The following is a 23,482-nucleotide window of genomic DNA, read 5'->3' on the forward strand; positions in this document are numbered from 1 at the left end:
GTTTTCAGCCTTTTGCCCAGTCCTGGTGAGATAGCCTTTGGTCCCCACAACCCTGAAATGGATTGAAAAAGTTCCAGAACCGACCCATTGAAGGCTACAGCACCTGCACAGCCCTTGAATGCACCTGAATTCATACCATGTGTACATTTTCTAATTTTTTTTTTTTTTTGCTTAATGAAATTTCATTTAACAATGGAAATGTCTGGGGAAAAAGGTAGTATTATATGACTGTAGAAAAAAAACCTTCAGAAATGCTAAAGATACTCTTCACATAGTGGAACTACACGATCAGGGTGCAGAAGGTTCTGTCACACAGTAGAAACACAGAATGAGGAGTTTATAGTGCAGCTAATCTAACAATCAGCAGGAATACAATTCCCATATTTATACAGTAAAGACCTTTTATTAACAGATGCAGAAATCTCCTTCACTTACACAGCCCAGACCTTTTAAAAACCCAGCCAGCTGCCTGTTAGTAACCTGGTATAATGCAGGTGTTATAAGGTGGAGCAGTCATCATGCTTTACAGCCGTCCGGACCCTCATTATGAGGTCTCTTTTCCAATCCCTGGCTCAGTGTGCTGTAGACATCTGTGAAGAGGAAAGATGAAGGCTTGAACGACCATGAAACACTCTGACAGATGTGGACATGATTTTTATCCATCCATCCATTATCCAACCCGCTATATCCTAACTACAGGGTCACGGGGGTCTGCTGGAGCCAATCCCAGCTAACACAGGGCACAAGGCAGGAAACAAACCCTGGGCAGGGTGCCAGCCCACTGCAGGGCGCGCACACACACACACCAAGCACACACTAGGGATAATTTAGGGTCGCCAATGCACCTAACCTGCATGTCTTTGTAATGTGTGAGGAAACCCATGCAGACACATGGAGAACATGGAAACTCCACGCAGGGAGGACCCGGCAAGCAAACCTGGGTCTCCTAACTGCGAGGCAGCAGTGCTACCCACTGCGCCACTGTGCCACCCAGACATGATTTTACTGTATTTCTGATTTTATTTTCCACAACCTTACATGAGACAGAAGTACAACATAGTAGTCTGAAATTACTGTTACCCACTTTGTGCCACATATTATGGACTGGAGTAACTTGCCAGTCATCAGGTACTTGATCCATAGCCAGCAGTCATTTCACATGCCCTTCAGAACAGGTAATCCACCTAAAGCTAAGCAAGTTCGGGCCCAGCTTGAGGCCAACCAGGAAAAGCCTGGGTTGCTGCTGGAACAGGTGTTGGTCAGGCCAGTAGTGGGGCGCTTCCCTTGCGGCTTGAATGTGGATCCCAGTGCCCCAGTGTATTAAATAAATTTATAAATAAGGATAAGTGTCTGTGTGTCCATCTGGTTGCTCTGTCTCTGTCATTCTAAAAGATGCCACATCACAAACATTTGTGGTAATAAAATGCATTACATTTGTCATTCCAACAAACAGATGGCTCATCACAAATACTAACACTGGTTTTATGAATCTCATACCAAATGGAATATAACAGAGACATCTGCATTGCCTTTGTCATTCCAGCAAATGGCACATCACAAACATTTGTATCAATGCATATTGGAATAATAAATGCAATAAATTTTATTACTACATGCATTGCAAAATATTGTACATTCCAGTAGATGGTGCACTGCAAAGGTTAACACTGAGGTCCATGTTCATTAATTAGATTTAACCCCATCTTATACATAAATAAATGTGTATTTTTATATCTTTGCTTTACTGCATTGTGCTTTCTTGTCTCTGTCTTGAATTCTTGGGAGCTCAGCTGCATTCTACACTTGTCCACATAGTTAAGAACTAAAGGCCAGGGCCATCTGAACGTATGGGCACAACAGACACTGGGCAGGGATCCCAGAAGAATGGGGGTCCAAGATGTTTCTGATGCCCATGTATATTTCTGTTCTGGTATCAAAACAGGGGCCTCATGCACTACTTTGCCCAGGGGGCCTATGATGCTGTTAAGAAGGCCCTGGTTAAAGATCCATTCATCCATTGTCCAACCCGCTATATCCTAACTAAGATACGTACAGTATGTCAAAAAAACGAATGCTTCGAAATATGCTAGAAATGCAAACCTCACCCTACTGCTCGGTTCTAAATGCATAATAAGAAAAGAAAAAAAAAAAGACCAGCAAATTTAACAATGGGATCAATTAAAGGGAAAATGAGTGGCTGATTGGAAAATGGTTGGAATTAAAGCCTGCAGGTGCAGGGCGTCCTCAGAACTAGGGTTGGAAAGCACTGGTATACATTAGGATTACAAATGTTTGACTAAATTTAGCCTTCTGGTGCCCACTTTCATTGTCTGTCTACTCTGCCAATCCTGCCATCTCCTTTCTTGTCTTTTATTATGTTTTTCTCAGGTTTTCTACTGAAGGGGCCAAAAACCCACATGAGTGCCATTACTGTCCTGACGCTTGGCTTTTACTGAGCACAACTCACCTCTCATAGTGAATGTACAAAATGTTCAAATCTTCAGCACTTCTTGACAAGTTATAATAGAAGTTGGCCTTACCGCTTTTATATTTTACTGTTAGTAATCAATTGCGCCATTTGCTACTATTTTATTTTATCCATCCATCCATTATCCAACCTACAGGGTCACGATGGTTTGTTGGAGCCAATCCAGGGCACAAGGCAAGGAAACAAACCCCGGGCAGTGCGCCAGCCCACCGCAGGGCACACACACTAAGGACAATTTAGTATCGCCAATGCACCTAACCTGCATGTCTTTGGACTGTGGGAGGAAACCCACGACACGGGAGAACACGGGAGAACATGCAAACTACCCACACAGGGAGGACCCGGAAGCCAACACAGGGCAACCCAATCCCAGGTCTCCTAACCTGCATGTCAGGGAGGTATCAGCCGGAGCTCCACGCAGGGAGGTCCCGGGACCCACTCCTAACGCCACCATGCCACCTATTTTATTTTATCCATCCATTTTCCAACCCGCTGAATCTGAACACAGGATCACGGGGGGTCTACTGGAGCCAATTCCAGCCAACACAGGGCACAAGGCATGGAACCAATCCCAGGCAGGGCACCAGCCCACCGCAGGACACATACAAACACACCAAGCACACACTAGTGCCAATTTAGAATCACCAATCCTCCTAACCTGCATGTCTTTGGACTGGGAGGTATCTGGAGTGCCCGGAGGAAACTCCACGCAGGGAGGTCCCGGGATGCGAACCCAGGTCTCCTAACTGTGAGGCAGTCTTTGGAGGGAGGTATCTGAGCTACCCACTCTCCTACGCCACCATGCCGCCTATTTTATTTTATGTTTATTATTATTACTATTATTTTTGGAAATGCCACATTAGGCTTCTGTTCCATTTTTGTTTGTCTCCTGCTTTTATATCAAACCCACAGAGCTCAAAACCTTTCTTGGTTAAGCAAAGCCACAATGGAAAATAGAAGGCGTCAATACGCTTAAGATGGACTTGTGGTTACCCAGCACTGAGAAAAGTCACATTGAAACTTGTCACTTGAAACAAAACCAGAGACTACTAACAGTCCAGTCACCATAGTCATCCTCCACACTACTGAGATCATCATGCAGGAAAGCAAAGAAAGACAAAATGTAATGCTTACCATTGACTGATCTTGTAACTTTGCTTAAAATTTCATAGTCCACACCTTCATTGATGTACTCATAGTCAGTCACTGGAAAACAGGATTTAACAGGTTTAGGGCAGGCTTTTGAAATATTGAAAAATAAACTTTTCAAGATAACCAATTAGATTTTTAAAATGGGATTGGTAGCATAGAGCATAACAATTAAAATGACACTGCCTTCCACAAGATCAGCACAATCAAATTTGATTTTAGGTAGCAAGTCATTGAGAACAAAAATCTTTGGCAAATATTTGATTTTGATATTATAGAAAGAGGAAGACTTCCATTTTATAGCTCAAAATATAATCTTAATAATATTCTGAGCAGGAAAAATACTTCTGTCATAAAACCAATGTAAAACAGCTACTTTGTTTTTCAAAAGGGTATTTTCACAGACTGTGATAGCTCACAGAAATGGTGTGTGGTAGAGAAATTCCAGTTTCAGAAGTGGATTCTCCACCCCTAAATCGATCCACTACACGTCAGGATTTTGGTGAAGAACAAATGTATGTATCTGTGTTTGTGGCTCTCAGTGGGGTGCTAAGTTTTATTTTTCATCCTGCCACATGATGGCCACCCCCCAAAAGCACACAAGTTGTGAACAGGACTGTCATACACATACTGTATGTGATTTGAGTGCTTCACTGGGGTTTGTTCTGTTAACAGTGGCACAAAGCTGAAATCAAGCCATCTATCGCTTTTATAACGATTAATCTGTACAATAAATGGCTGTGCTACCCATCCAAGATGGGTCGTGTGAGTACAGTGCTGGACCCTTTCCCGGCTAGGACACCATAATGTAAGGACAGTATGAATGGAGTCATAACCTAGCCAGGGTGTAATTGAAGCAACAATTAGTATTAGGGATAACTTAATGGATAAGAAAGGGGAGTTGGTGCAACCAGGGCAGTTTCTGACAGATGGCAGTGCTTTGCTGGCGTGGACCCAGTAAAGACACCCGTAGGGATTTATGGGAGTCGTAGTCCTGAGGGACAACCCTTTCAGGGTCCTTGGGTGCCACCAGAGGGCACTGCAGAGAGACGACTCCCTGCCTCAGGAGAATTCCATCTGACCCAAAAGTGCTTCTGGTGGGCTATGCCTGGGTGCTGGAAGTAATTGTGGGTCTGACATAAAAACGAGCCATACTGCCTCCTCCAGGGAGTCAGAGACGAGACCTCACTTGGAGGAGGAAAAGGAGGCATAGTTTATTGAAAGATTGTGGGATTGGTCTGCAAAGAAGCTATTTTGCTGCAATAAAACCCTTTATTTTGCACCTTGGACTGTTTAGTGAGTTGTGTTTTGGGTTTTGGGTCTTTTACAGTTGAAATGTAAATAATCAACGTAAATCTCAGTGTTAATGTTTGCAGTGCACCATTTGTTGGAATGTATTTTGCAATGTATGTTGTAATAAAATGTATTGCGTTTGTCATTCCAACAGATGGCACATCATCATCTAACATTAGCACTGCTGTTTCAAATCCCAAACAAAATGGTATATAACAGAGACATATGTATTGCATTTGTCATTCTAACAAACGGTGCATCACAAGCATTTGTAGTAATGCATTTTATTACTACAAATGTTTGTGATGCAAGATCTATTGGAATGACAGAGACACAGAAACTTAACAAACACACAGATACACAGACACACTTTTAATAAGGTGGATAAAACAGAGCGCCATCTGACCTGAAAGACTCCTTTGGAGGGCATTTTCATTGTCTGAAAGGTGAATTTCTGAGTAGATGTGTTCTCCATGTAGCACAAAGCCAGTAATGTCCTCTTGGACATCTGGGACGGGCCTTACAGGTGTAGCAATGACCCTTAGGTGAAGAAAGAGAATAAAACAGTTAACTTACAAATAAAAAGGGGGTTAAGTTATTACATGCTCTGTTGAGGCCTGACCTGGAGTACTGTGTGCAGTTTTTGAATCTGGGCTACAAAAGAGACGTGACAGAGTTCTAGAGGAGAGGGACTAGGCTGATTCCAGGACTGCAGGGTATGAGTTATGAGGAAAGACTAAAAGAGTTGAACTTTTAAGTAGCCGGAGATGAAAAGACGACAAAATGAAAGGTTTTTAAATTGTGAAAGGAACTGGTAGAGCGGATACTGGCTGTTACTTTAAAATAAGTTCAGCAAGAACACAGGGACACCGTTGGAATACTCCACCCAAAAATGATATATTTTCTAAGTCATTTTCCCCAAGTAGTTTGTAGTGATGACTCAGAAAAAAATTTAATCTTATGTTTCTGACAGGACAGGAGCCAAAGGTGACCAAAGCTGGACAACAGCAAATCATTCTAAAACATGTCCATGAAAAAAATCTCATGTTACTTTTGTTGAATAATTTGCACATCAAGTCATCCAGTATATGCTCACAACGTTCATGTATTTTGTTTGCTAAAATATTGTTAAATAAATACCTCTATAAAATGAAAGTAATCCACTTCACATGGGGTTGTCCTTTTCATTTGAAGACAGGACAGTTAGTTAATGAATGAGGGGGAGTGGTGGGTCTAATTATTATGTCTCATCATCTCTCATCTTCTCATCTAACTTCTCCTGGAGAGTCAAGACTTCTCTACTGTATACCCAGCTACAGATTCCAGCTGTTTGTATGGAATTCCCAGGCATTCCCAGGCCAGTCCAGCATATTCTGGGCCTGCTGCAGGTTCTCTTTCCAGTAGGACCTGCCTGGCGCACCTCTAAGAAGAGACACCCAGAGTCATATCTCATCAGCATTCTTTACACACACATAAGTAAGTTAAGGTGCATATTTGGCTAAGAAAGAACGTCACATTTCTAGCGGCAAGAGAGAGAGGGGGAGAGCGGAGAGAGCGCATTTGCTCCTCACCCTCCATGTGTTCAAAATTTGTTGTTGCAATTCCACAATTAATACTCTTTCAACACAAATGAGTAGAGTATAGAGTGGTGTAGAAAAACGGATTTCAATTTTGACCTTAACTGAAATATTTAGTTGTTTTAAAAAGCTTTTAATTCTGATGCTTTAATCAATTTTAATACAGACTGTTCAACAAAAGGATAACAAGAAAAACACAAGAATATTTTATTTAAGGTCAAAATTTAGTTTTTAAATATTAAATTTTTTTTTTTCTTTGTCTGAACGCATTTTTTTATAAAATTGAAAAACGTTTATGGTCTTACGTTAAGTTGTAAATGAAGTGTGCCTACCCTTCTCCACGAAAATCTCCGTCACTTTCTTGTAAAAGTCATTAGTTTTAAAAGCCTTAATCTTCCATTGTGGCAGTCAATCAGAACAAAAACTAAAAATAAATGGAGCGCTGCAGTGCACTTGACTTTCTGATATCGATAACTTATTGGCGCCGAGAGCCTCTGCATAGAACAGCGGTCCTCAATCACGGTCCTGGAGGGCCGCGGTGTCTACGGGTTTTCATTCCAGCCAGTGTCCTAATTAGAACTCAGTCCTTGCTGATAATGAATGTTGCTTTTTAACTCTATGCCTTGTCAGTGCTTTTAGTCATCAAAGGCAAATTTTAGAGGTCCTCAATTACAGTCCTGGAGGTCTGCAGTGGCTGCAGGTTTTCACTTTAACCAATTTCTTAATTAGAATCCTTTTATCTATATATATAAAATTCTTTTCGTGTTTGAAACGGAAATTGCGTATGACCACGCGAAACGGAAATTACGTATGGCCACAGAACACATTATAATACAGGAACTAATCACTCCATTTGTGGATGCCATTTTTATATCATCTTTACGAATTGTTATTATTTGTGTTAGAGTTATTTTACTGATATTTAAAAGAAGTAAACACAAACACGCCGATCTATCCCATAGTAGTGCGCCCCACGTCACCCTCCTCTCTCGACTCCAGTGCTGAGCTGTCCGCCACCAGGTGTGTTCTGACAGAGAAGTTTTATTTATTCGTCCAAGTGACTGTCACAGAAACTGCCATATTGTAACTATTTTTTAATCGGCAATACTTAATAGTAGAAGAGATGAAGAAAACAGCATTGCGTCTTTCTACTTTTTAACTGCGCCGAGCTGTAAACAATGTGAAGACGAGACCGCCTTCAGTGGCGAGGGGCGTGACAACAAAGTGGACGCTGGGAGGCACAGAATGCTGGGCTGCTCCGCCGGGTCGAGAGCTTCGCGGTTTCGGGCAGCGCCCTCTCTTCTCGCACTGTTTGTGACACTTCAAGTGCCCCGTCGGCTCCTTGGACAGTGGAAATCTTTATGAATGAGTGCAATTGATGCCATCGAAGCGTGACTCTCTTGGTAAATTGTGCTGCCCGACTACTTACTGTCCCTTAAGGTGAGTTCGGGTCACTAAAACCCCGCAACATTCAAGGCTGCTTTTGTGATCAATTCTTTTAATAAGATGGAGGGTTTACATCTAAGAAGATGTACCGACTTCTTCATGTAAAGTATTGGACTTAGGAATTGTTTGGACCTTCTGCCCGTTAAGCACGGAAGGGCAGCATCCACATTTCTCAAAATAATTTTCCTCTTAAATCACAGGCACGTAGTGCAAGGTTGTCAAGCAGGTAGTTTACCTGAAACCACTGCAGTAGTACTCAATGTATCTTTGCTTCTTAAATGTTAATGTTTTACTGTTTTACTCTTATATATCATTCAAATTCTCTTATGGAAATATTTTACTGTTTAATAATTTATACGCTTCTTATATGTTCTTCAAATTCTTTTATCAAAACGTTTTACTACTTAATAACTTATTTTATAAATACTACATTTTATTTTTTTCCCTTGCACTCAGTGAGCAAAGCCACTAGGTAATCAGCTAGTTTACTACTAAAGCAATATGTTTTTTGGGCTTAATTTTAGTTCTCTTGCCTGTCACCATTCAGAACCCTTAATTGCCTATTTTACATTTTAGCAGCTGCATTTAAGTTTTAATTGTTGTGTTTAGAAATGAATGAGAGTGGAATTGGAAGGACCATTAAGTTTAAATCTATTCTGGTCCACAAAACACATGGATAATGTTCTCACAGAAGGAAACTCTACAGTGTAATTAAAATTGCTCTTGATGAAGAGAACTAATAACATGCTAAACAGTTCAATACCAAGTTTCATTATCAGCATGGACTGCTTTCTAATCTCTAGGACTGTGATTGAGGATCCTTGGCATGGAAGAACAGCAGCAATGAGTATCTGTTGGGCTCACATCTTCCCCTTTCAGTGCGGCACGGTACTGTCTGCCTCATCTTGTGCCTTTTCACTGCGGTTTTGTGTCCAATCAGCAAGACTAAATATGTCACATGCATTCGTCAAAGGTATTAGCCAGACTGTGGAAAGTCAGGGTGTATAATAAACGTGTCTGCAAACATTATACTGGTGACACACAAAGAGACAGCAACAAGCACACAATAATTGTATACAGTCCAAGGTGAGGTGAGGCTCGTCGCTGCTACACCTCGCGTTTCTCCCCTATATTTGAACAGAAAATGCACCAATTCAGCAATTTTGACAATAAAAATGATCAAAATTATTAGAATCATACAGAAAACAAATTTATAGCACAGACCAGTGGACACATTTATTTTATGTTATCGTAATTTTTTTTTTTGATGACAGGTGAGGCAACCTGGCTGCATGTCCCTATACCCACCCATCATCTACCCCAAACCACACCACACTCCACCCTCACAAAACTCCTCTTTCCCCATTGTACCCTCTCACCAGTTCTACCATTTTTTTCTGAGCTGCTTTTACCTCTGCTGAGGCATTCAACATCGGCCAGTTCTCCACTGGACTAGATGGATTATGCACAGCATTGTCATGGCCCAACCGCTCACAATCGCTAATTTAATATAACCAGTCTGGCTCAGTTTTGTGAGTTGTTTGATATTAGGTGAAGCTATGGTAGCAAAATGATATTGGTTATTTCCTTTTAGCATTTTGGTATGGAAGGTAAATGGCTCAAGGACCGCTAATGCAACCAACCTACACTTACAGTAAATGACCCAAATTGTGTTTTTTTGTTTTGGTGTTTATCATCAAGGAAGGGTGGCAGCAATAATCTCTTGTTACATCTAAGTGGCTATCTTATCATTGTGGTTTCTAGAGGAAGCTTTGCAATAGCTTGGCTCACCTTTGTTGCAGTGTGTTATACTGGTAGCAAAGACAAACAAAGGGGATGAGAAGCAGCAAGGCAACACAGCTACAGGACAAAAGGACTGTAAATGTAAGGGACAGTGGCGCTCTCTCCAACATCTTCTCTGTGGTATAGGAAGGCTGAGTGATGGTGTATCTCCATGAGGCTGCTGGCTCTGTGTTCATTTTCACATCTTTTGCTTTATTTGACAGGAAAAACAAAACAAACAAAAATCATAATTGTGTTTGAATAATTATCTCCTTTACACAATATCATGGGTTATAGGCTTAAACAAAACTGTGGCAAACCCACACAAAGTCCAAGAAACACACAATGGTGACGACAGAGTCTTCCAGTAAGTAAGTGTGGGTAGGCAGGCCACCAGATTGCTGAATGTCCTCAGTGTTAGTGTGTCAGAGAGAGGATTTGCTGCATTGTTCATAATGGCACTCAGTTTTGTTTTAATTCTCTCCTTCACTAATACCTTCAGGGGGTACAGTGTGTGTCCAATAACTGAGCCTGCCCTTTTAATTAGATAATTAATTTAGCGGGCCTCTCTTGAAGTGATGTTACCAGCCTGGCACACCACAGTGTAGAAAACGTACTGGCCATCACAGAATTGTAGAACATGTAGGGGATGTCACTAACCACATTAAAGGAGTGCATTCTCTTAAGAAAAAAAGTGTCTGCTCTGTCCTGTCTTATACACTTCCTCTGTGTTATGAGACCAGCCTGTTATTAATGTGGACCCCCAACTACTTGTAGGGATGCATCACCCCCACATCTACTCCCTGAATAGTGACCGGTCATGGAGGCTGTTAGGTGTGCTGAACGTCAGTTTATTGGTTTTGCAGATGTTAAGTTGCAGACAATTCTTTATACATCAAGAAATACATCTTGCCTGAGTAGTAATTTTCTCAAACTGAATAGGAGGAAAACAGAAATTTTAGTGATTGCCAATAATGGATATAATGAGGTTATTAGAAATAAATTTGATCCATTAGGATTTAAAGTCACGATGGGGGTAAAGAATTTAGGGGTAATTATTGACTCTGACCTGAATTTTAAATCACATATTAATCAGATCACTAGGACAGCATTTTTTCACTTAAGAAATATAGCAAAAGTTAAACCTCTTATAAAATTGCAAGATGATGAGAAATTAGTTCACGCTTTTGTTTTCAGTTGACTAGATTATTGTAACGCACTCCACTCAGGACCACCAAAAAAAGACATCAGTCAATTGCAACGAGTACAGAATGCAGCTGCTAGAATCTTAACTAGGAAAAGCAAATCTGAGCACATCACCGCAGTCTTAGCGTCACTACACTGGTTACCTGTGCCATTTAGAGAGAGAGAGAGAGGTTAGGAGCACACACTGATACAGCGCATTGCCGCACCCACCACATGACCAATCAACTCAGATTAGGACCCGAGTGCAGCCATGCAGCGGGTGACACCTCACCACCACACTAGTTTAGATGGAGTGGAACAGTGTGATTTTTCATTTAGAACTGACTTTAAAATGCTGCTTATGGTTTACAAAGCCTTCAATAATCTGCTCCATCTTATATTTCCCTACAGATTTTATTTTTTCTCCAGCCGTCTGGAGTTTTTTTTTGTTTTTTCTGTCCCCCCTGGCCATTGAACCTTACTATTATTCGATGTTAATTAATGTTGATTTATTTTGTTTTATAATTGTGTCTTTCATTTTTCTATTCTTTAATATGTAAAGCACTTTGAGCTACTGTTTGTATGAAAATGTGCTATATAAATAAAGGTTGTTGTTGTTGGTGTTGTATATTTCAGAAGGTCTTTCACCTTACACTCCAAATCGTAACCTTAGATCTTCAAATGAGTGTCTGCTTAGAATTCCAAGAGCTAAACTTAAAAGAAGTGGTGAGGCGGGCGGCCTTCTGCTGTTATGCACCTAAAATCTGGAATAGCTTGCCAATAGGAATGCCAGGCTGATACGGTGGAGCACTTTAAAACACTGCTGAAAACACATTACTTTAACATGGCTTTCTCATAACTTCATTTTAGTTTAATCCTGATACTCTGTATGTTCAATTAATTATCATTATTATTCTTGGTGGCTCCAAAATTCGTTACTAACCCCTACTTTCTCTTCTGTTCATTTCTGGTTTTCTGTGGTGACGATCAGCACCACCACGAACCTAATCAAAGCACCGTGATGTCCCTTCATTGATTGATTAAAGGCCAGAAGTCCACATGACCGTCATTATCAAGTTCTTCCATGTGAACCCTAAATACAAAGAGGACTGATCGAAATCATTTATGTTAGGTAGAATGCCCAAGGGGAACTGGGTGGTCTCGTGGCCTGGAACCCCTGCAGATTTTATATTTTTTCTCCATTTATTTTAATTCTTATTTATGTTGTCTTTTTTTCTCTTTCTTCATCATGTAAAGCACATCATTTGCATAAAAATGTGCTATGTAAATAAATGTTGTTTCCCGAAGAAGGGGCCTGAGTTGCCTTGCATATTGTAATCTTTATAGTTAGCCAATCAAAGGTGTCATTTTGCTTAACTTCTCACTACATCCATAATGGCTAATACAGTAGAACACCCTAGTACTACAGACATACAAGACACTGAAATGTACCACTACTACATGGAGTTGAAGACCCGGTGGAAAATTCTCTCTTGCCTGAAGAAGGGGCCTGAGTTGCCTCGAAAGCTTACATATTGTAATCTGTCTAGTTAGCCCATAAAAGGGGTCATCTTGCTTAACTTCTCACTACGTACATCAAGAAAATAAATTCTCCACCTGACTCCTCTCCTCTGTCTCATTGCCCCTTATCAACACACCCCATTATTGTGGAATCATCACAAAATGCGTGCAAGTGACATGACCTGGCGTTATGTTTACAGTGTATTCTGATGTGTTCAGAGTGAAGAGAAGAGCAGAGAGGCCTACTCTTGTTGCTCACATCTGTATCAGAAGCACAGTCTTTAAGTCTCACAAACTGTGGTCTGTCTGACAAATGATCCATTATCCAGGGTGCCATAGGCTCATCCAGTTTACCCAGAGTTTAATAGGGATGGCTGGATGGTGCACTGAAGGCACTGAAGAAATCAGAAACTATAAACCTAACTGTGTTGCCAACTTTGCCCAGGTGAGGAGCAGGCAGATGATGATGGCATCAAACTAAATAAGGAGGAAACAGAAATCTTAATGATTGGCAGAAATGGATATACAGGGTGGTCCAGATCTAATTATGCAATTTTCATTACGCTATAACTTATTAAGTTTATTACTTAGAAAATCACCCAAAAAATCCCAGACCATCAAGAAGTGTGCGAACTGACGACATGAAGAATCATCTTCGCACTGAACTGGAATTGTTCCTGCATAAATCAAAGTCCTCCAGACAATCTGGATCTGCATAATTAGATCTGGACCACCCTGTAGTGAGTGTATTAGAAATAAACCTGATACCTTAGGTTTAAAAGTCAAGTCAGAGTTATAGAATTTAGGGGTAACTATTGACTCTGAATGACATTTTAAATCACACATTGATAAGATTACTAGTACTGCTTTTTTTATACTTAAGGAATATAGCTAAAGTTAGACCTCACATAACTTTGCATGACGCTGAAAAATTACTTCACGCTTTGGGTTTCAGTCTACTAATGGTTTACAAGGACTTAAATAATTTTACCCCATCCTATATTTTGGAATGTTTGTCCCATTACACTAACCTTAGATCTTCAAATGAAGGTCCGCTTATAATTCCAAGAGCCAACCTGAAAAGATGTGGTGTGACCTTTTGGACATTTTGACCTTTTGTCACGCACTTACTTGCACTCCCCTGCAGCATTATGCGACTGAAGTCACCAGGTATATCAAGACGTTTGGTGGTATGCATTAGTTTCACTCTCCGTGTTGACATCTGATAACCAATTGACATTGTCATCACTATTGCTTGATTCAACTAATGGTTCAGTTTCAGTTTGTTATAAAATGGACTTTATAGCTTCACATTTCTACATCATTGTGTTTTGGGTTGAAGGCTCCGCCCTATCTGTGGCAGAGCGACGGGCACTAAGCAAACTCCTGTCAATCATGAATAATCCACTGCATCCACTGAACAGTGTCATCTCCAGGCAGAGGAGTAGCTTCAGTGACAGACTTTTGTCACCGTCCTGCTCCACTGACAGACTGAGGAGATCATTCCTCCCCCACACTATGCGACTCTTCAATTCCACCCGGGGGAGTAAATGCGAACATTAATTTTATTTTAATTTTTTCATTTTTATTACTATTTAATTTAATATTGTTTCTTTGTATCAGTATACTGCTGCTGGATTATGTTAATTTCCCCTTGGGATTAATAAATCTATCTATCTATCTATCTATCTATCTATCTATCTATCTATCTATCTATCTATCTATCTATCTATCTATCTACTCATGAATATTGATGATTTACTTTATAGTGACGAAATACATAGATATTTTCATGATTTTTTGCAGCATGATGTTTTTTGCATCCACTAGATGGCAGCAGAATACTGTCATGAAGAGTTTTTCGGGGTTAAAATTGTAAAGCAGATCATCATGTCACCCAAATCTGACTCGGGAATAACTGTAATTACATAGAATTCCAGGCTGGAATCATGCTTTTGGTTAACACCAAGGAGGTAAAGTCTAGCATAAATGTGACACACCTTACCTTCAAGCACTTGGAGAAGGATTGTTTGCATTGACACAATTCCTTTGGCATCATACATTAAGCATTGATATGAACCCTGGTCAGTCTTCCGCACATCACGAATTGCAAGAGAGTAATTGTGCTGTTTAGTCGATTCTCTTGAAATTGATATCCTTCTGTCTTCTGTTATATGAATGATGTTGCCTGTAGCTGAAATAGTCCCAAGCAGCTGGTCACATTTGTTGCCAAAGCAACGGTACCATGAAAGACCACCATCAAGTTTTAGCCTCGACAGACCATTCTTCAGTTCACAAGGCAGTGAAATAGATGATCCTGGCCAAGTCTGAACAGAGTAACAATCTGTCAAAAATCAGTAAAATAAGTATTTGTAAAAGTTAGATATGGAGCCATGGATTGTATTACAAATACCAAAAACAGCAATTAGTTCTAAACAAGCAAAGTCTGTTAATGTCAAAGTTGTTATTTATTCATTTACTTTCTGGCCTTGTTTATTCAGATTTACGGTCTAAAGAGCCCACGGTCAACTCAGATAGTGCTGAGAATAAAAAAGGAGAAAACTGCAGGATGGGTTTTCAGTTTGGCTTTTGTGATTACTAATGTTAGACTTTAAAACAAAAATAGTTGCTGATGCCTGAGTTTGTAGGCCTTTGTGATGCCGTAGAGGTTAATGCTAATGTCAGCCAGCTGCAGTGAACCGAGTTCAGTCCTGGGTATAATAACTACAAGGGTGGAGTGTACATTACCTCCTAGTGCCTGCATTTGTTTTCCTGGGTATTTTACTTTCTTCTTACATCTCAAAAATATAGGCATGTTGGTGTCATTACATCAGCCTGGTGTTTGTGTCATATTGTCCTTATGCATTGTGTTCAAGCTTAGTTTTAGCATGTTTATGGTGAATTCAGAACGTATCCAGACCCTGTCACTTTATTTACACTTTATTGTGGATTTAATTTCAAGTGGATAAATTTGCCATTTTTTTCATTAATCTACACTCAATATCCGATAATAACAAAGTGAAAACAGGTTTTCAGAAAGGTTTGCAAATTTCATAAAAAATTTAAAGCTGAAATTTCTCATTCATGTAAGCATTAGGACCCTTTGGCACTCCATATTGTGGTCAGGTGCATCCTGCTTATCTTAGTTCTCCTTAAGATGTTTTTAAGAACTTCATTGGAGTCCACCTGTGACAAACTGACTTGATTGTACATCATTTAGAAAGGCATACCTGTGGATATAAGTTCCCACAATTCACACTGCATGTCAGGACAAACGCCAAGCCATGATGTCCAAAGACATGTGCCTTAAAACTGTGGTGAGGCTTAGATCATGGCAAGGTAATAAATACATTTCTGAAGCTTTAAGGGTTCCCAGGAGCACAGTATCCTCAATAAATGAAATGAAGCTTAGCGATTACTTAAACAAATGGAGTAGATGGACTGCATGGTCTCTTCTCGTTTGTCAAATTTTTGTCATGTTCTTATGAAAGAAGTTTGGAACCACCAGGACTCTTCATCCAGGCTAATACAATGGAGCAGTTTAAAAAACTGCTGAAGACACATTACTTTAACATGGCCTTCTGATAACTTCACCTTCATTTAATCCTGATACTCTATGTATTCAATTCATTATAATAACTATTCATGGTGGCTCTAAAATCCATACTGACTCCTACTCTCTCTTCTGTTTCTTTTCCCGGTTTTCTGTGGTGGCAATCTGTGCCACCACCACCTAATCAAAGCACCATGATGTTCCTACATTGATGGATTAAAAGCCAGAAGTCTACATGACCATCATCATCAAGTTCTTCCATGAGAACCCTGAATACAATGAGGACTGATCATTTATGTTAGGTAGAATGCCCACAGGGGGCTGGGTGGTCTCATGGCCTCAGAAACCCTGCAGATTTTACTTTTTCTCTCCAGACGTCTGGAGTTTTTTTTTCTGTTTTTTCTGTCCTCCCTTGGCATCAGACCTTACTCTTATTCTATGTTAATTAGTGCTGTCTTATTTTAATTCTTACTTTGTCTTCTATTTTTCTTTTCTTCATCATGTAAAGCACTTTGAGCTACATTATTTGTATGAAAATGTGCTATATAAATAAATGTTGTTGTTGTTGTTGTTGTTCATAGGGTTTTCCAATCTAGCCAAACTAAGTCAATATGGGCTTTGGTCAGGGAGGGGACCAAAAACCCAATGGTCATGTTAAACAGAAGTCCACCACTGAGATGGGAGAACCTTCTAAAGGGTATCCATCTCAACAGTTCTCTACTGATTAGGTGTATATGGTTGAGTGGCTAGGTGCAGGCTACTATTCAGTAAAAAGCAAATTAAAGTTTAATGGATTCTGAGAGCATGAGGAAGAATATTCTCTGATCTGATGAGACAAAAATTAAACTTTCTGGGTAGAACTCTAAGCATTCAATCTGATCCAAAACCAAACACTGCTCATCACCTACCTAATGCCATTCTTATTGTGAAGCATGGTGGAAGTAGTATTATGCTGTGGAAGTGCTTTTCAGTGGAAAGAACAGAGGGACTTATCGGAACTGAGGGAAGGATGAATGCAACCAAATACAGAGAGGTCCTTCAAGAAAACCTGCTCCAGAATGCACTTGACGTCAGAGTGGAGTGGCACTTCAATTTTCAGCTCGATAATGACTAGAATTAAACAGCCAAGACAAGTGCATGAGTAGTCTGAGTAGTCCAGACAAGTGCAGACTTAAACCCCATAACAGAGCTGTGGAGAGACCTGAAGATGGTAGTTTACAGACCCTTCCCATTCAATGTAATGCAGCTTGAGAGGAAGAGTGGAATAAACTGCCCAAAACCAGGTATGTAAATGTTGTAGAGACTCATCCAAGAAGACTCACAGCTGGAATTGCTGTCAAAAGAGCTTCTACAAAGTACTGAGTTAAGGGTCTACATGCGTACATAAGTGAGAGATTTTAATTTTTAGTTTTTAATAAATTTGCAAAACTCTATCATATAGGTAGGTTATCAAGTGTAGTGTGATTGGCAAAAAGGGCAAATGTATTCATTTGATATTAAATCTACAACACAACAAAATGTGCAGAAAGGAAAGGGGTCTATATTTTCTGAATCCATTGTAAAATCAATTGAGTTCATTTTAGGAATCTTTTTTGGTGTCATTTAATTGATTTACCATTGAGATCATTTTAAATTACTTTTCATTGTGTGGAGTTCTAGACGGCTGCAGCCATGTTGTTTTTGCTTGCTACGGGCACTGCTGTTGTCATGTGACAAACTGTGTGATTGCACTTAGACAATGAAAGATGGTGGCACCTAGGAGCATGCACTTGATCCATGAATTCATTTAAAAACAAAAATGTCAAATGTTTGCAATAGTTAAGGGAGAGAAAAGCAAGTTAGCATGAGGACTTCTTGCAACAAATATTTTGTCGGTATGTTGTCTGTGATGTTCACTTTCATTATGCTCATTTGGTGCCCTGGCCAATGCCTATGGTAAGACAACAAATTTTCTGTAAGTGTTAAATTCCATTGCTGGTCACAAACCTTTACATAGTAGTCAAAACACTTGTGGTTTTAGCAACAGTAAATTGGCCATGTATATTATACAGTGGTGTGAAAAACTGTTTGCCCCCTTCCTGATTTCTTATTCTTTTGCATGTTTGTCACACAAAATGTTTCTGATCATCAAACACATTTAACCATTAGTTAAATATAACACAAGTAAACACAAAATGCAGTTTTTAAATGATGGTTTTTATTATTTAGGGAGAAAAAAAATCCAAACCTACATGGCCCTGTGTGAAAAAGTAATTGCCCCCTTTTAAAAAATAACCTAACTGTGGTGTATCACACCTGAGTTCAATTTCCGTAGCCACCCCCAGGCCTGATTACTGCCACACCTTTTCAATCAAGAAATCACTTAAATAGGAGCTGCCTGACACAGAGAAGTAGACCAAAAGCACCTCAAAAGCTAGACATCATGCCAAGATCCAAAGAAATTCAGGAACAAATGAGAACAGAAGTAATTGAGATCTATCAGTCTGGTAAAGGTTATAAAGCCATTTCTAAAGCTTTGGGACTCCAGCGAACCACAGTGAGAGCCATTATCCACAAATGGCAAAAACATAGAACAGTGGTGAACCTTCCCAGGAGTGGCCGGCAGACCAAAATTACCCCAAGAGCGCAGAGACGACTCATCCGAGAGGTCACAAAAGACCCCAGGACAACGTCTAAAGAACTGCAGGCCTCACTTGCCTCAATTAAGGTCAGTGCTCACGACTCCACCATAAGAAAGAGACTGGGCAAAAACGGCCTGCATGGCAGATTTCCAAGGCGCAAACCACTGTTAAGCAAAAGAACATTAGGGCTCGTCCCAATTTTGCTAAGAAACATCTCAATGATTGCCAAGACTTTTGGGAAAATACCTTGTGGACTGATGAGACAAAAGTTGAACTTTTGGAAGGCAAATGTCCTGTTACATCTGGCGTAAAAGGAACACAGCATTTCAGAAAAAGAACATCATACCAACAGTAAAATATGGTGGTGGTAGTGTGATGGTCTGGGGTTGTTTTGCTGCTTCAGGACCTGGAAGGCTTGTTGTGATAGATGGAACCATGAATTCTACTGTCTACCAAAAAATCCTGAAGGAGAATGTCCGGCCATCTGTTCGTCATCTCAAGCTGAAGCGATCTTGGGTGCTGCAACAGGACAATGACCCAAAACACACCAGCAAATCCACCTCAGAATGGCTGAAGAAAAACAAAATGAAGACTTTGGAGTGGCCTAGTCAAAGTCCTGACCTGAATCCAATTGAGATGCTATGGCATGACCTTAAAAAGGCGGTTCATGCTAGAAAACCCTCAAATAAAGCTGAATTACAACAATTCTGCAAAGATGAGTGGGACAAAATTCCTCCAGAGCGCTGTAAAAGACTCATTGCAAGTTATCGCAAATGCTTGATTGCAGTTATTGCTGCTAAGGGTGGCCCAACCAGTTATTAGGTTCAGGGGGCAATTACTTTTTCACACAGGGCCATGTAGGTTTGGATTTTTTTCTCCCTAAATAATAAAAACCATCATTTAAAAACTGCATTTTATGTTTACTTGTGTTATATTTGACTAATGGTTAAATGTGTTTGATGATCAGAAACATTTTGTGTGACAAACATGCAAAAGAATAAGAAATCAGGAAGGGGGCAAATAGTTTTTCACACCACTGTATGTGTAAGTCCTTTTTTTACATAGTTTTGCATTTGCAAAGCTGCATGCAAAACACATTTTTCAAAAAGGAGCTCTTTTGCTTTGCTTGTCACTAGCCATGAGAATTGCCCAAGGCAGAGATACAAAGACAAAGGAAATACAGCACCTGTGGACAAATGCCTGTTCCTTGTTTTTTGAATGCTGGCTTGTAGTCCTAAATAAAAACAGCGGAAGAAGCCGATTGAAAAACTTAATGGTATAGCTCAGTGTCTGAACTTCACTTGTGTTCCATTCATGGAAACAGAAGACATTTTACTCTAAAGAACAGTCAATCAGTCATTGTCTAACCTGCATAGTTCTAAACAGGGCCGCTAGCATAGGGTACAAGGTAGGAACAAACCCTGGACAGGGCAGCAGTCCATCGCAGGGTGAAAACACACAGACACTCCAACCACACACTCGGGCCAATTTAGTAGCACCGATCCACTTAGCCTGCATGTCTTTGGTCTGTAGGAGGAAACTGGAGTAGCCGGAGGAATCCCACACAAACTCCACGTATAGGGAGGACCTGGGACATGAACCCTAGTCTCCTTACTGCAAGGCCAGATGAGCATGGGAATGGCGCTATATAAATAAAATTATTATTATTTTTATTTAATTAAGCCCCATATTTTTGATACAACAACAACAACATTTATTTGTATAGCACATTTTCATACAAACAGTAGCTCAAAGTGCTTTACATAATAAAGAATAGAAAAATAAAAGACAATAAGAAAATAAGATAAGTCAACATTAATTAACATAGAATAAGAGTAAGGTCCGATGGCCAGGGTGGACAGAAAAAACAAAAAAAAAACTCCAGATGGCTGGAAAAAAAAAAAAATCTGTAGGGATTCCAGACCATTAGACTGCCCAGTCCCCTCTGAGCAATATTATCATTGCTTAATGCAACCCAAATCCTGCTTCCAAAACATACATCTACTTTTTCTCTCAATTAGCAGTTAAAATAATTTAAAATAAATACAATAGAATCAGGGCAGCATGGTGGCGCAGTGGTAGCACAGCTGCCTCGTAGTAAGAAGACCTGGGTTCACTTCCTGGGTCCTCCCTGCATGGAGTTTGCATGTTCTTCCCATATCTGTGTGCTCCAGTTTCCTATCACAGTCCAAAGACAAGCAGGTAAGCGATTCTAAATTGTCCCTAGCGAGTGTGTGGCCGGTGGTGGACTGGCACCCTACGTGGAGTTTGTTCCTGCCTTGCGCCCTATGCTGGCTGGGATTGGCTCCAGCAGACCCCTATGACCCTGTGTTAGGATATAGCAGGTTGGAGAATAACTGACTGACAATAGAGTCATTGATTACTAATAGGAATGGGGATTGGGTATGATTCAGAAAGGTAATCAAGAATAGATTGGACAAACCGAAGTATCCAATAAAGAAAAACAATCATATTTTAAAATACTGTATGTGAGTTATTTTAGTGGCATGTTACACTATTAAGTTACTTGTAAATAATAAAACATTTAGGTCTAAACAAGTTATATGAGCCAACATTACATGGTTCTCTAATGGCACTTTTCTGGGTTGTGTGGTTCCTCGTAGAACCAGTTGCTTGACAAAGAACCATTTCATACTGGGAAGTGCTTTGAAATGGTTCCTAATGTATGAACAAAATATATCTTTAATGTATAGTAGGCGGCCTAGCATTATACTAACAGATCACGCAAACCTGAACTTAGCGTGTGACTTTATGCTGCAAAATTCCATTTAAAACCAGAAGTCCACTGGTGTTTCACGAATCTGCCATCATCTGTTCATGGTTATTTGTGGGAATTATTACAGATCTAAATAAAGCTTCTTTCTGGATCTTTCATTACTGTAAGATAGGACTTTTGGAAACAAAAAATTGTTCTCCTATGACATCATCCAGGAACAAACACTTCAACACCTTTATTTTTAAGAGTGTATAAATCTACCATTTTTTTCCGACTGGTAAACTGAAGCTTCAGTGTACTTGAAATGGGGCTAAGGGAGTTGGGATTATGGTGCCTTGTTGAGGGGCTTAAATGTGTACTGTCACAAACATTGAGGGGCTCTCATTGTTTAATCATTTAGATAGATAGATAGATAGATAGATAGATAGATAGATAGATAGATAGATAGATAGATAGATAGATAGATGTGAAAGGCATTATATAATAGATAGATAGATAGATAGATAGATAGATAGATAGATAGATAGATAGATAGATAGATAGATAGATAGATAGATAGATAGATAGATTCTAATGGCGTACAGTATTACCATTGTTATGAAGGAGTGTTTCTTGACACACTTCCGCCGAATAAAGATATAACTTTATTTGTCCCCCGGAGGAAATTTGGAAATGTATGTATTGTGTGCATGCTCAATGTCTTTAAAAACGATGCCTTTTACGTTTAATATTGATCGATTCCGATATTATTCAGTTTTTACAGCCTAGGAAGGCGACGAGACGTAGACAGAATGTCTTAAAATGTGCGCCCTTAAATGTGACGGCGCAGATTAAGTAGCACGTTAACGTTACTATCGGCAGACGGAATAAAACTGAGGTCGTATTCGTCTCATTCATTTGTTCCCTGCAATGGATCTTTAATCCTGAAGATCAGCTCCTGCCAGACTCGTACTAAGTACAGTACAACATTCTCGTTGTGCGTTTGCTGTTGGCCATCGTCCTTAAAGTCATAAATCGCGCCCTGCCTGTGATTTCTGGCTGCCGTATGTCGCAGGTTAGCCTCCGACCACCATGACCCTGAATTGAATTAAGTGGGTTCGATAATGAATGGATAGGTAAATTATTAAATTATAACATTAAATTAACAAAAAAATAAATAAATAAATCCGGGCATACATTAAAGAATAGCTGATTTAGACGGCAAAAAAGAAGCAACAATGCAATGTACTGTCGAGGTTTATAACATCTCACGCTTACCTGTGATCCCCGTGTAGAAAAACAGATGAAAACCAAAGACCAAAATCAACTTGCTGCACATGATGAACGCTATTTGTTGGTGTCAGAAAGGTTACATTTATTCCAGATTCTTCAAATCCGTTGTTATTATAATAATAAATTTTATGATAAAGCAAAAAAGGGAAAGAAGAAGAAGAAGAAAAAATATATATTTTACAGATACGGTCGTGTAACGCTTCTGATTAAAATGTTCCGATGTGTCACTCACTTGTATACCGCATAACCACATTAAGGGACGTCTTTATTGTTCGCCAGCAGTTAGAAGATCATGCTTACAGCGTTATCGAAAGTGTCCCAGAATTCTTAACAACAAAGAGTAAAGTATTCAAACAATGAAAAGAACAGGAATCAAAGACGGTCATATAAAAGCGACAAATGAGTTGAAATTGTTTAACGAAATGTGTTCTATGTTTGCATCTCAGTTTGATGGATGTTATTCACTTTTTTTTCTAAACCGCTGTCCTCCATAGACTGCTGCACCTAAAGTAATGCTGGGCTAATAAATCATATAATTAATTTGTCAACCGTTATTTTATAGAACACCTCAAATAATAAAAAATATAACAAGGAGATTTGCAAAGAAAGTAAATATGAAACAATAAAACAAAACGAGGTGGGGGTTTTTGTAACAAATCTAGAGCTGCTTACATCATTGTATCAGATAAGAGTCTTTTATCTATGCAATGCTCTTACAAGTCTCTATATGAAGGAAATCAGTGTTTTTAACAACAAAGATCGAGCCTGGCTATTCCACTGTTTATAGGTTTATAGGCTTATCGCCACTCTGCATTTTGATGCTATCGTTTGATTTAACTACTTTCACATGGAGCCACC

The 23,482-nt window shown here is 39.7% G+C and overlaps 1 protein-coding gene across 1 annotated transcript; it reads right to left on the reverse strand.

Annotated features, from left to right (window-relative positions):
* Positions 1-405: 405 nt before the first annotated feature.
* LOC120543035 lies at positions 406-22,778 on the reverse strand. Its single transcript, XM_039775864.1, has 6 exons — positions 22,610-22,778; positions 14,447-14,785; positions 9,745-9,946; positions 5,337-5,470; positions 3,623-3,694; positions 406-590 (listed from the first exon to the last, which is right to left on the reverse strand). Exons 1-6 carry the CDS (start codon positions 22,668-22,670, stop codon positions 517-519), a joined length of 882 nt encoding a protein of 293 aa, XP_039631798.1. The 5' UTR covers positions 22,671-22,778; the 3' UTR covers positions 406-516.
* Between the last annotated feature and the right edge of the window lie 704 nt (positions 22,779-23,482).

Source organism: Polypterus senegalus, chromosome 13, assembly GCF_016835505.1.
Source record: "Polypterus senegalus isolate Bchr_013 chromosome 13, ASM1683550v1, whole genome shotgun sequence".
Lineage (NCBI taxonomy): Eukaryota > Metazoa > Chordata > Cladistia > Polypteriformes > Polypteridae > Polypterus > Polypterus senegalus.